A 14,935-nucleotide genomic window follows, 5' to 3' on the forward strand; every position below is an offset into this window, starting at 1 on the left:
TTCAAAAATTATTAATTGTCTTTGCCATCATGGTAGGTGGGAAAGCTTGGAAAGATTTAAGGGCTCGTTTGGTTCGCAGGAAAAGAAGGGAGGAAAGTGTAGTTAACGGAAAAGTAAAGATATGCCTCTTGTTTGGTTAGAGTTTTTAAATGAAAGAGACGGAAAAGTTGTATTTTTGTGGGAATATGATTCTCACGATTTATGGAAATCTCATGAGAAACATGAGAAAGTTACTTTTTCGTGATCTGAAAATCAAAATATTTTTATTTTTTTTCCAAAAAAGGCCCTTTAGCTATCCTTATTTGATCCAAAGTATTAAAGACCTAATTTTTATTAAGGCTATAATAGGAATTACACGTAACATTTCCTGAAAAGTGGATGGTCAACCAAACATAAGCACTCTGAAAAATTGTCACTTTTCTATAGTCAACCAAATATGCCAAAAGTACTTTTTCAGTCATCATCTTCTCAGGAATCTGCTTTTTAGGAATCATATTTCAATGAGGAAAAATGCTTCCCGTGAACCAAACGAGCCCTAAAATATTTTGCTATCTTGACCAATACTTTGGAGAATGGGGCAATGAAATCTCGATGATATGGTAAATCTAAGATTATCTAATATTTATATATTGATTTTGAAATTTCCTAGCAAATGGATATGTTTTGTGCAAAGAAAACAAATAGAAAGAAAAATAATTAAGTTGTCTTATATCCAATTTATAAAACATTATTTTTAAAAATGATTCTCAATAAATTGGTTTCTACAAGGAAAGTATCTTTCCATAATTTTGTCATATTGGGTTTTCAAGAATAATTCTAGATTTTTCCATATTTTATTAGACTAAGTTTTATTAGTTATTTATGCAAATGATTTCTAAAAAAGGATTTTATTTGGAAGAACTTATGTCTTCCTTTCCCTCTTATTCTATTGTCCGACTTACGTGTATGATTCGTCTTATCCAAAAAAAAAAAAAAAAAAAAAAAAAAAAAAAAAAAAAAAAAAAAAAAAAAGGAGGTTACTGATTATAGAACTTTGGTTGGCTAGAAAGGTAATTTAGGTAAGCGAGGTTAATTATAAGAAATTAAGTTTAGAGAAGATATAAAAATGACCGACGGAATCTGAAGAGAGTAATTTAATATATTATTATAATTTTAGGGTATAAGCAATATATTACAAGTAAAGTCGATGGGTAATTTAGATATAAAAATGACCGACGGAATCTGAAGAGAGTATTATTTAATTTTGAAACTTCTTTTTGAATATATTATAAAGTATAGATTACTTAACCATGTACTCAGAAAACAGTAAATAGTAAATATCAAATTTTTTTAAGCTAGAATTTCAGCAAAATTATGCGAGGGAGGTACCAATACCAATACAAATCCAGGTCAATGAAATCCAGGAGGCCAGAGTGGCTTGGGTGGACCACCCCTTTTGGGATGTTTGGTCGATGGAAAGGAGTGGGGTGTTTTTTCAGGCCAAACACGTTTTCAGGAAGACCAACGGTGCTACAGACGGAATAGATGCTTATATGACCGATCACTCCAGTGGCACCTTACAGACCTAGAAAGAGGAGTTGTTTAGGGCTTTTCATGATATTATATTTTCTGATTTTATTGGATGTATCCGTACTCGTGTAGTCTGACTTGCCCGTCTTAGCTAAAAAAAAAAAAGAAAAGAAAAAACAAATCTGAGCCAGCCCAGCATAACAAGCCCGGCCCACTTGAGCTGACTCCCAAAACTTGGGGTCTACTCTATACACGCAGGGCCTGCAAAAGGTTGGATCAGCGATCGGTCGACCCGAAGCCGGTGGAGTAACTTTTCATTGCCGAGAATGCCCCCGGCGCTCGGTCTTTCCGAAATACACCCCGCTTAATTCGGCCGGAAAAGAAACTTTCATTGTTGGGACCGGCGCTATAAATACTCCTCCTCGCCCATTTTACCCTCCATCCCAAATCCTGGTCGCTGTACATTTTGGGAAGCGGAGAAGAAATCCTCGCCTACCCCCGGCACGAGAGGGGCGAGCGACTTCTCGATTCGCTACTCCGCTCGCTTTCAAAACCCTAGCTCTTGGAGGTAAGTCCCCAGCGCCCTAACTCGAGAGGGAATCTCTTCCCTCCTTCGCCCCCTATTTTTCTCTCTCTCTTTCTCTCTTCTATCTGGGGAATTTATAGCGGAATGGACAGGGCGACGAGGGGTCGTATGACCTCTGGTTGTCTGGATGGTTTCGAAATGATTAGGGTTTGTTTGTTACCCTTTCCTTGGAGTTTTGGACATGGTCTATGGATCTAATGTGGTAGTTGGGGCGTTTCGTGTTGTGGTGGGGTTGGATTGTCTGCGTCTTGTTTCTTGATGAAGCGGCATTCCGCTTTTCCCTTTCTTTTCTGCCCCCTCGTTTGAGAGACGGGTTTATGTTTGCATTTATAATGCTTTCTTCTTGTTTTTTAAGGATTCTTGGTGATTAGAAAGTACATGTAAAGCTTTAGCAAGAAAGCAGTGGCGATCAGCAAAGGAAAGATTGGGACTTTACAAGAAGAAGAGCTCTTGGGACTTGATGTCATGAAAAATGTCGATTTATTGATGAATCATTAATTGAAACTGACAGAAGTTGAGGTTCCTCCACATTTTATTTTGCACTGCAGTCTTGGATGATTTACTTTACTGTTTCAATTTTAACTAATATTCACAAATTAAATTTAAATAAAATGTACTTGCTAAATATTTGTATTTTGGCAATCAATATTTTCAGTTGTTATTTAAATGTGCACCAATTATTTGCGACTAGACTTAGATAATATGGATGTCCAAAGAACCATAAACAAGTTCAAATTTGGTAATTAAACGCTAAACTTAATAGTCCCCATGCCTGGTCTTCTTGCATAACTCGTAAGTCCTGCCATACTAAGTTGTGCACCACATTTGGAACTTCATGGCCTTCAAAAATTGTTTCTATACTTACAGAAACACATTAGGATCTTTCTAAATGAAACAATGAATGAAATAATAACTTCTCTTTGGTGCATTCTGTTTGTTGAGTAGTTCCATTACTTGTATCTCTAGGAAAGGTTTTGAATCTCAATTTTGTTTCGGTTCTTGTCTCTTAGGTAGAGTTATGCTTTTGGCAGTTTTGACAGGTTTGGTGGTTTCATATTGAGAACTGGAGTTTCGATCAAAGAACCTAGAGTGAAATCCAAGAATCGAGAAATGAAGAGAAAAATAAAAGAAATCAAGACAAGTTACTTCATGATATTTTCATATACTTTAAGATATCAAGGATTGTAATTTGTGTAATTTGATAATCGAAAGTTGGAACTAAACTGCATTGATTATTGAAGCTAAATGCATTAAATATATCAAGGCTAGTATGATTATTTCCAAAACTTCTTATGCCAATTGAGATATGATAAAAGGATGACCAAATCTAAAATAAAAAGATCTGTATGGCAAAAATAGGGTAGTTTAGATAAAAGATTCAGCATGCATCTGACAACATACTGTCTGATCTAGCGGGACTAGAGGAAACAGAGCACGAGAGTGGAGAGAGGGAGGGAGCCAGAACCTGCAATCTCCTTCTATCTTCTCATGCTCCCTCACTTTCTCCTCCTTGCCACTCTTCCTTTCCCCTTATCATGCCGGATCTGGCAGGATGTTGCCAAACATGCCCTAAACCTCAAACATGTGCCTGTGGAGTCAACGTACATAATCAAACTAAGAAAACCAAAGCCTATGCATTAAAGTATGCTGCTTAGATCAACAGTTGCAATTTATAAAATATCTTTGGAGGAAAAAAATGACTTGGACCAGGAACCAATCATAAGAAAACTCTCCAGTCAAAAAGAGATCTATAAAGCAATATCAATTACAATTATCAAGGATGCACTTGCAAATCCATTTGCTTAGAAAGAGTAAATTAGCTCAAAATTTTTCATTGAGCTAAGAAATAATAATGGTGGACTAAATCAAAAGAAAAATCAAATCAAGAATTTCTGTTATTCTACAATCCAGCCATTTAGAAAATTGGCTCACTTTTAAACCAGACATGCTCATGTATTTTAAGATATCGTAACGAGATCAATAGCTTAAACAAACAAAAAAAAAACATGCTGAAGTTTTACAGGCATGGATGCCAATAAGTGCATTGATGGTCCAAGTTGCTGCTCAGTCACCATTTTAATAAAGATGTTGTACAAAATTATGGTCATCTCAAGTAAAATTTTAGGTTTATGCATTTATTCTGCACATGGGACAAGACTTTATTTTAGATGAATGTGTGATTGAAGTTAGCTGAAACTGCCTGAGATGACTGAAACTGAAATTTCAGATAGTTTTGGATTGACTTGCCTGAATCTTGATACCCTGCTCTATGGCCAACCTGATGGATCAATATTCTCATGATTTATCTCATTCTTTTTGTTATCATATGGTAGGCTGGATCTTCTGTAACCCTGTCAGCCTGATTCACACGTTTAGTCATTGTTTGTGGATAATGTATGCATCCATGTTCTTTTGATAAATTATGACCCTTGGGAAGCTTGTAATTAATTTCTTATTCTTGACATAATCTTTGAGTTATTATTTATTTAATTTTGTTTTGTGCCTTTTGCATGGTTGATCATGTCCCATTATCAACCTGTTTGAGTGCATTGATAACCTTCCCTAAAATTTATCTTACAGTTATGGTTTCAACAAATTACTTTGGATTTTTATAAAAAGAAATATTAGCATTCCACTAATTTTGCCTCGCATTTTGAAATAGGTTACCGATCTCCATGTGCTTTAGCCTTTCATGGGTTTAAATGTGCTATATTAGTTGCACTTAGGTAAATGCAAACCTTTTTTTTTTTTGAGTGAGTGAGTGTTGCGGAAAGTTCTTGCAACTAAGGATGCCCTATAGATTCTTGACAATCTTGCAGTTTTTTTTGACAGTATAGAGTTTTTCCCAAGGTCATGGCCTCTTAGGTAATGCCAAGTTTGTCGGTTATAATTTTTGATGGATGTTGAATGATCAAGCTTGGGCTTTCTATGTCCATCATGCATGTGCTTTTTGACACTCCAAAACTAGGAAATGATAAATTCTTATCGAGTACTATCGTAAAATTACTCATCTCACCTCCCAACCAGCATCTCTTTCCCAAAAGATTTAAAATCGAGGCCTTAAAAAGTGTTCAATATAAAATTAGATATGAGGTTTCTTCATTATTTAGGTTGACCTAAGCAGCCACTTAAGCAACTTCTTTCCTGGGTATGATTCTATTGTTTACGTTGTTTGCATGTCATTTAAATTGGGTGCCTAAACACTAATTTGTATCCGACCTTTGTTAGATGGGTTTTCTCCCTTTCTTTTCTCCCTTTGTTTTTGAGTAGTTATACTTGCACTAGCAAGATGATGTTTTCTACTCTTAGTAGCTGGAATTTTCTACCACCTGCTTTAGAATCTTCCCATAATCTTGAACTTTACCTGCTTACTATGCACTTCCTTACTAAGAATGTTTTTAAAATATCCACTTCCCCGCACATGCATCCACTCACGGACAATTTTTGTCATTAGGCTGCTCTTTGTGAGGCTCTTAACTCTTACTTTCATTAGTTGCTTCCATGCTCCAGCTGATGATCAGCCTACTACCGTGTTGTATTGAGTTATGCAATGGTATTCCTTTAAGAAAAAGGAGTTATGCAATGAAACAACACATGCTATTTTTGCCATCTAATTTATATGATAGTTTCTTATTGTTGTACCTGCTTTTAATAACTAACTAGGCCAATATCTTAATGAATATTTTCTACTTACCTAAGTTGGAAAGAGAGTGCTATATGCTATGTTTCTATTGTTGGATTTGCTGTTGTTGTGGGAGGTGTACCTTTTGGATTTTCCCTTATGCATTTGCAAATGGCTAGTTGTTTGAATTACATTGCTTATTGCAAATGTCAAGGCTTTTGAAAGTATTTGGGCTTTTCTTGTGCATTTCATGTCCAAGGGTGATGAACACAAAGGTGGAGTAACATGATGGTTAAACTTAGATAATTTATGTTGGGAAGTTCTGATATTTAGATACGCATATGTTATTGTTATCACATGCCTTGTTTGTGTTCCATGCGCAGTCTTTTTCTTATTTTTACTTTTATTGATTATTAGTGAGGAAATAAATGGTTTGATTTGTAGAAAGCTTTAATGGTGGGAGATTTTATAGGATGAAGAGATTGAATGGAATGGTGTTTGTTCTCATAGAGGGGTAGTTTAACAAGAGGGAAGATATAAAGATGGAGGGTCCTGGAACAGAACAACAACAGCTGAATAAAATGGAAGTTATAGTATTAGAAGAACAACAAGAGCAAGAGGTGGGTATGACCAAGGAAGGTAGGGAGGATGAACTCATTGAGGTGGAGGGGCATAAAAGGGGAAGAGATGTTCATATGAAGGAGCCTAAAAAGGAGCATGAAGTAAAAAATAATGAGGAGCATAAAAAGGAACATGAAGAAGAAAAGAAGGATATAGAAATGGAAGAACCTTGGAACAGTGATGAAGATGTAGGAAGCGACTCTTATGAGATGTTTGTTGATGATTTGGATAGTGAGCAGGCATCAACTTTTGACAATGATGATGAATCAAATTCCGAGGTTAGTCATTTTTTGCTATCAGTTTCAAATTTTGAATGTAACTGCTTTATATTTATTCTTATTAGCTCAGACATTCGAATTTTCATTATTTGTCCTGCTTCGAGCACACTTTTTATGACCTCTCATTCAATTTCTTCAACGTGCATTAATATGATTGCTTTACTACCTTTATTGAAGTATTCATATTTATGAGTAACTCCACTGAGGTCATAAGACAAGAAACTGACACTCCTATATTAACTTGTATATCATTAGAAAAACCCTGTTCTACCTATTGCATGAAACTATAATTAATTAAGAATGTACCGAGAAGGATAGAACGATGAGCTAACTATCCAATTTTATTAGGCAATATATTCTAGAGAAGTGAAGGTATTGGACCATTCATTTCAGCTGATGGTTCTGTAAAAAGGCGCTTTAAAATCCCAATATATCAGAGATGCAATTGGGGAATCAGCCTGGAAGGCTCTCCTTGTTTTGATGCAGGACAAGTGTAAGGAGATATTAGAATGTAAATGGTTGAAATATCGTGAGGTCGGCATCGAGACATGATGGAATTGGTCATTTTGCGTGATTCTAGAGGTATTTATACCAATCTTGAAGAATGTAAAAACATGAGTTCCTAAGCTAGGATATGACCCCAAGCCTTATTATGTCATTTGAACGTAGTTTTTCTTATATTTAAGATACTAAAGAAACATTTAATAGCATATAAAAGACAAAGAAAGAAGTAAATAGAAAGTAGTTTAAAGATTGAAAATTAAGAATCAGAAAGAATGAGTGATTTATTGGCCTATACAATTGACCAATACAAAAATATCTTGCTTGGCAGCCTTATGTTAAGAGCCTGGAGAGCTCCATTAGTCTTTTCTATTTTTCCTTATATTTCTAATTTGGATCCTTTCTTATGTTTTCTCTCATGCCAGCTTGCTTAAGACTTACAACAGCCTTTGACGTGCTGTATGTATTTGTATACCACTGGTTCTCTATTTAGTTGTTATCATGCTGTTGGGGGAGTGCCTTTAGGACATTTGTACCCTCTCACCTTGTATTACATTGTCAAGATCCTAGAATTTGTTCCTGCACAAGCCACCCACTGCACATTTGGAAAAGCAACCAAAGAAGAAAATAACTCACTAATTATCTTGAATTTTATTTTTCAGTTGAGATAGATAGTCTGACTATGAAGAGAAGAAGATTAATTGAATATAAAGTCAGATGTGAAAGTAAATTTGAATAGATAGAGAAGATATTAAAATAACATAGAAATAGAAAATAGAAAAGAAAATATATTAAAAATTGATCAAATGAAAAAATATAGCAAATTATTCCAAAAAATAAGAGTTAATTAACAAAATAGAAGCTTAAATAGGAAAGTGAAAATTATGAATAAAAGCATAAATACAAAGAAAATTAGACAAAGATACAAAACATATTACCAAAATACGCTTTAGAGGGGGGTGGGAGAGAGAGAGAGTGGGAAGGGGAGATATTAGATGGGGTTTAGGTGGGGAGACATTGGAGACATGAGAGAGAGAATGAGGGAGGGAGAGGGTGATGTGAGAGAGATGTGGAGGAGCATGAGGGAGGAGAGGAATTTTGAAAAAAGAAACTTATTTAGTTGGAGGAGAGAGAGAGACACTGAAATTAGATGCAAGGTCTGTAGTTATACAATTTTCGGTATTTCTGCTAGTACCTAACTTGTAGTGTTAGTATCAAGGTCCGCCGAACCGGTACTGGGATTTGTACTGGTTGGCGGACGAGTACCGTATCGACACACGGTACGTAATTGGCATGCCCAATTTTTTTTGGAGTTTTTCAAGTTGATTTAATTGGTAATCAATTTTTTTGAACTTTTTCAATGATTTTAACTCTAATTTGATATTTTTTGATGTTTTTTGATGTTTCTTTGATCCTGGTTTAACCTAAATGATGCGTCTTGTTTTGAAATGATACAAACCATAAAATGATTAGTGAGATGTTACATGCTACAAGAAGCAACATGAAATATTCTTAAATCAAATAGTGAGGTGAAAAATATAAAATAACACAATCAATTACATACATTTAAAGTACAACATACATATTGATATCTAAAATTTCATCGAGTGGCGATGCCTTTTGTAGATATCCAGATCATTAGCATAGTTAGGAGGCATATTAGCCCATCCCTCTAATCAAGTGGCGTTATAGTCTTGTATGCTCATCCCATAAGGAACACGCTTTGGGTTATAAGTATTTTCGGATCTCTCGCTGAAACTCTGGCTTTGAGATGTGTCCTCTGCTTGATAAACTGGCTAATAAAATGGTTGTGAAGGGGCCCATCCAAATAAGCCGATAGCAAAATCCAACCCGTAAGATACTTTGGGCTGTGTAGGGTAGTCGCTACCGAAAGATGCCTCAGACACACCATATTTATATCCGTATCCGTGTGGATCATAAGCTGTCTGTGGTTGCGAATAATAGAATTTAGTATACGACTCGGAACTTGATACGTCTATGGATCCTGCTCTACGTGCGAGGTCATTTGCAGCTTCATCGTGTCCTCCTGAATGATCTTGAGGAGCCCGTCTTATGTATGCAATCGGATCCTCGCGGACTCTATCAGATTGTGCACCGTAGTCTTTATCCTGTGTAGCATGCGTAAACTGGGACTCACAGGTGAATGGAAGACCGCTCTGCGGCTGCCTCATAAACGGTGGTCTCATGTTCTTCACTTTCTTTTTGGCCAGCAGATCCATGACCACCAAAATTGCTGCTCCTAGTTTTTGAATCTGAGTGAATTGGCTTCTCCACACTTTGCATTGAGGTTGTAGGTGATTTTTGTTTTTCTTTTTTGGTGTGTTGGGCAGTTGCTTTTTTATCCTTCGTGCTACTCGGCTGTTTATTCTTCATGTCTTTCGCTGTCTGCTTACCCTTCAAGTCACTTGCTGCCTGCTTATCCTCCGTGTCCCTCTCTGTTTGGCTATATTGGGAGAATGTATGTCGCTATCCTGACTGAGTCGATTGAGTAGTGTAGTGGGCTTGTCTAAGCATCTCTCGATCATATCTTTAAGAGGATGTCTCGGATAAGGAGTCATGCGGTGACTGACTTCTTTGTGACTGTAACTGTGGCTGTAACTGTGGCTGATCAGCTAGAAGGATGTGTGGAATATTGTTCTCTGCTCATTACCTTGCATCAACCTTAGCCTTGCTAGCTATGAAATTGGCCGGTCGTGGAGGCGATCCTCGCTCATCAAGCTCCGGCTTCTAGTGCCGGACCACAAGCCATCTGATCATAGGATCATCCTCATCATCAACGAAAGCACTATGAATCGGATTTTGTGTACTTTAACTCTACTTCCTTCTGAATGCACTTCAGCCTCAACCTCATATTGTAGTGAATATATATAAGGTCATTGAGGTGCTCTTGTGTCAAACGGTTTCTCTGCTTGCTGTGGACGAGGGTGAAAGTGGACCAGTTGTGCTCATAGCTACTGGAGGAGACCGTTTGTGAGTGGATCCGGATAGCTAGCTGCTTAAGATTTTTCGCGGACAAACCAAAATATATCCACCATTCCGCTGCAAAAATATTGAAGAAAATTACATATAAAATAGTATCATATTAGTAACTATCTAACGCCAGAAAAATATCCTCATAATGTGTAATATATCTAGATTCATACTTTTTTTACTTACGACAGCTACCGAAACTCCAAAGCTGTTAGTGCTCTCTCTAAATATTTTGGTCTGTAAAAAAGAACCTTGTTGTAATATGTTAATATTTGAAGCTCAATTTTGTAAATCACATTATGCAGAGCGACCAGAAGTTCGTCATCCATATCGATTCCAACTATGGTGTACTGAAACATCCATATCGATTCCAACTATGGTGTACTGAAACAGATGGTTCCGGTAGTATGCTACAGATAGAGTTCGTTATTGTCTTACTAAAATTGTACAAGTACATGAGTAGTCTAAGTTTCAATATTTTTGTTTACCTGCTAGATGCAAGTCCTTACCCATCTGGTAGTCCCATCGTCGTTCAATGATGTCCATGTGCACTTGGGCATACGTTGGATCTGCCTCCTAGATCTGAATATTTGCCATCTCCATCATGTGATACAAGAAGACCATTTAGGGATGCCTCTCGCTGTCCACAATCTGAAACACTTCATATAATGGTCTGATAGCCTTCACAATCGCAGTGGCCCGTTGCTACAATGTCTATCTCGTCACCAAGTCCTCGACAATTTTTTTTTCAGTGCCGACCCTTGCATATCTACTTTTCTACCACTCGAGACTGACAAACATCTGGCGTTGGGCTGCTTTTTTCTCAAGAATGCTATCAAGTGCAATGTTGTTGGTACCAAACTGTGTGAGTCCTGGTCTCAAGATCTCTCTCTCTGCACATCTTTTCATTAGTGAAAAGATTTATGTATGGTTATAAATATATCTAGTGATGGTTTGGGTTGTCTCCACTGTCTGTTGTACCCTATGAATCTTTGCAATGTCCATCAATATGAGGTCGATACAATATATAACATATGGGGTATAGAAAATATGTAGCCGCCGCTCTATCAAGATTTCCCCAGTGGCTTTATATTGTAGCCTATTATTGGGGATGACCTGCACGATATTCTCCTTTCCTACTTGATCAATTAACTCTATCAATTTGAGGATGTACGTGGCGTCCTGCACTTGATCAAAAACATCAACTGACTTGTGGAAGAAAGTTTTCGTCTGACAATATGCCAAAAAGTTGATAATGCTCTACTTGATAAGACCAATTCAACCATCACACATTACTGTCAGTCCATATGTGGGCCATTTGCTCTTATATAACACAATCCATCTCTCTTGCTCATTATTGTGCAGAGACCGACAACTTATATGGAGAAAATGAAAGACCTATGGTACATATTGTCTGCGACATTCGCTGACATGTGGCTGAAATGGAATCCGAATTTAATAGCTTGTCACATATTCTTCTTATCCTTCTTCAACATTGTGTCAACTCTCTGGTGTTTCGAATCTCTCTTGGACAAGGCATATGGATCTAAATCATGGATTGCTGCTTCTGGTAGAATCTCTTTGGATGACTTTTTATGGCTATTAAAAGCCTCCAGCATAGATACAATACGGCCACCGCCTCTACTGATGGTCTCTCCGATTGAGAAGGTCCTTTTGAACTCTGGATTTGCCTTACTGCTTGCAGAACCGGAGCCCAACTCATAGTATGAGGGTCTAGATCGAGCTCTATGCATGGCCACCTCATCCTACTGCCACTGATCATCCAGGTTTGCCTTCATGGCAGCTTGGATCTATGCCTTCTCGTCATTTAGAGTGAACACCTCTAACTTCCTAGAGTGATAGGAAGGTTAGTTCTACTGCTCGACAGTCCACCTCCGCCTTCTTCTTGGAAATCCTCTTCTTTGCTGTTCTAAAATTAGCGAAGTGCTTCTTTATCAGCTGTCGAACCTCTTGTGGGCATTTTTGGCACATAGATACATCAGAGTAACCACCATCTAAGTGCTGCCTCAATCTGATTATCCTTTCTTGAACTCGGTGTTGTACCAGTTGCACTTTCAGTAGTGCCGACCTGAGAGCATTTGCCCATGATCCCAACCAATATTACGCTCTGGTACCTTTTCTTGATGGTTCCATTCCTGCAGGTTTATCAAGTATGTCAGTTTATTAATTATTGAAAAATAGAAAAATTTCGTAATGATGAAGATAATTTTTTTACCTCAGAAAATACATCTGATTTATCTAATACATAATACGAATATTTCATATTATTTTATTTAGTTATATATTTTTTTATGAATTTTAAATTTAAAACTATGTTTAAATATCATAAATTCAGAAAAAATATGTATTTTACTTCAGAAATTACTTCTGAATTATGTAATACGTACTACTAATTTTTCATAATTTTTGTGTATTAATTATATATTTTTAATTATTTTTTAAATTTTAATATAATTTTTAAATATAAATATTTTAAAAAATTAATTTTAGCTCAGATCCGCATAGAATCCAATAATAGATGCTGCATATATTTTTCTAGGCCCGTGGGCATGCATTACTTATTTCTCATTTTTCCAAATTTAGGCCTAAGCCACTGTGCGCGTGATCACATCAAAATTTGAATAAATGGATACTAAATTTTGCTGTAGAGTAGCTTGTATGCCCCTAAATACACTTTTGATCTTACTATTTTTTTGAAATTTATTTTTTTATATTTTTATATTTTTTAATTTGAAAATATATTTTTAATTTCTAAATATTATATATAATTCAAAAATTAAAAAAAATTATGTCATTGTGTAGATTAGATCTACAACTTATAATAAAATCTTGCCTATCAAAAATTTTCAAGCCAAAAAAGTAGAGGGAATGAGATAGGAGAGAGGAAGTACACCTTACTTAGGCTTGGATTTTCTTTTGATTGCGCTGAATCGGTGTGATTTCGTAAATTGGGGGGAAGGAGGTATCGAGCCTTCTTACGGCTAAACGAACGTCATAAAAAAATCTGTTGGCCTTGCCAACACTCCTTTTTAACAAAAGAAGCATAGGGGAAGGGGGCCTGGTTCCAAATCGGTTTCGGTCGATTCGGAACTCGTTCCGGCTAGTTTTGGTTCTGAACCGATTTCAATAGATGAACTGACCCGGTGGAACTGAACCGATTTCAATAGGCGAACTGACCCGGTTTTCCATCGGGTCGGCTCGGTATGGGCCGAACCGGGCGGTTCGGTCCGGTTCAGCCTACCTTGGTTAGTATAGCTTGGTTGTTGGTCTCAGCACTCGGTACAGGGGGTTCCACCAAGTATCAGTTCGGAATGCTTGGAATGGTCAAGTATGGTTTGGTTCTTAAACCATGATTGGATGGATTATAAAGATATGATTTGTAAGGAGAGGATTGAATGGGAGGGGGGATCTGGGATTAGGATGTTGGTGCTAGAGAGGATAGAGAATAGAGAAGAATTCTATTGATTAAGACTTCTGTTATATTTGCATAATTATTCCGTAATGATACAGTTATGGAGTATAGCTTTTGTTAAAAAGATAAGGGCGACATGGAAATGCTCTTCGATTGATAAAATCTTTTCTGCATACTTCTCTCTTATTTTGAAAATATGGTGTAAAAGCATGTTTCAAGATTACCTATGTCAGTCCTTGTAGTGTCATCATCTAAGCTTGTGGATGACTTCATAACCAGAATTGGGATTTCCCAAGCAGTCCTGTTGCTATGCCACTGTACACAGCTTGTCCTATATACCATTGGAGTGGAATGGAGAGGAAGGTTGAGAAGAGAGTCTTTATCTTTGTCAAAACTTTCTAGAAGGCAGTTAATATCCACACTGCTATTTTGCTCAGCCATCACTGTTGTCATAGGCATTGTTTCTTTTTAGGAATCATATTACTTGGAGTCTTCTAGATCTATCTTCTTCATCTTTAAGGGGGAGCGCTTACTTTGAAGGATGATCATGTCCGCTCCATTTTAGGTTTGAAGAATGTGTCCTTTGCCTTCCTTCTGGCTTGTGTTTGACTAGGCCTTGGTATTTTGAGCAATAGTAAACTCCCATCAGATATATCCTGATATTTGGAAGCCATGCATATACTGTCATCTAGAATGTGGCTTGTTATGCTGTAGCTTTATTTAGTGGCGGTGTTATTAGAATAGGAATTTGTAAAATCCCTTTATTGAAAATAAAGTCGACCGTACCGACGTACCGGTAGATGCCGATACCAGTTCGGACTGGTACGGATTGGTACCGAACCGGTACCACCGGTTCGGCTTGGTTCACACATCCAAAACCTTCAAAAAAAATTTGAAACCGGTACGGGCCAGTACCGATTTTTTAACACCGAACCGGACCGGTCAGAGCCGGTACTGGTTCGCGGTTGAGCATTCCTTGATTGAAATCAAGGTATGTTGTGCTGATACCAGGATCTGTGCTGGTTACTTGGTGGTACAGTATGGTATGGTATTGTGCTGTTCTGTTCTGGTCCGTACGGACAAAGCTCGAGGGAGGGGGAGAAGGAGAAGGAAAGAGAGAAAAAGAGGGATAGAGATAGAGGGAGGGAGAAGGAAAGTGAGGGGGAGAGAGTGAGGCCGAGTGAGAGACAGAGGGCTTTTGAGCCCCCATCCCTCCCTCAGGTGGCGATCACATGAAACAAGGGCACTCCTCATGAGGCAAGTTCCAAAACAGGCGGTTGACTATGGTACATAAGTGTGCTCAAATTTATGTGTAGGATGTAAGAGCAAGTTCCAGAACATGGTTCTTGGAACCTTGAACAGCCACAGAGTATAAAAGATGTCAATTTCCTTTC

The 14,935-nt window shown here is 37.3% G+C and overlaps 1 protein-coding gene across 9 annotated transcripts in view; it reads left to right on the forward strand.

The window, feature by feature from the left end:
- The first annotated feature begins 1,890 nt into the window (after positions 1 to 1,890).
- The window catches only part of ATRX (P-loop containing nucleoside triphosphate hydrolases superfamily protein), a 50,848-nt gene continuing 37,803 nt past the window's right edge, over positions 1,891 to 14,935 (forward strand). For 3 of the 9 annotated variants that reach the window (XR_016399882.1, XM_089929614.1, XM_089929618.1), the window contains exons 1-2: positions 1,944 to 2,077; positions 6,162 to 6,616. Coding sequence is in view for 6 of the 9 variants with exons in the window: in XM_089929614.1 (XP_089785740.1) it covers positions 6,260 to 6,616 (357 nt within the window). In the remaining 3 variants the exon portion in view is untranslated. Of the gene's footprint in view, positions 2,078 to 2,450; positions 6,617 to 14,935 lie in introns of all 9 variants that reach the window. The other 6 variants (XR_016399883.1, XM_089929616.1, XM_089929619.1 and 3 more) reach the window with 4 other exon arrangements.

The sequence above is a fragment of the Phoenix dactylifera genome, chromosome 3, assembly GCF_051530095.1.
Source record: "Phoenix dactylifera cultivar Ajwa chromosome 3, Ajwa_hap1_PhDact_Kaust_v1.1, whole genome shotgun sequence".
NCBI lineage: Eukaryota > Viridiplantae > Streptophyta > Magnoliopsida > Arecales > Arecaceae > Phoenix > Phoenix dactylifera.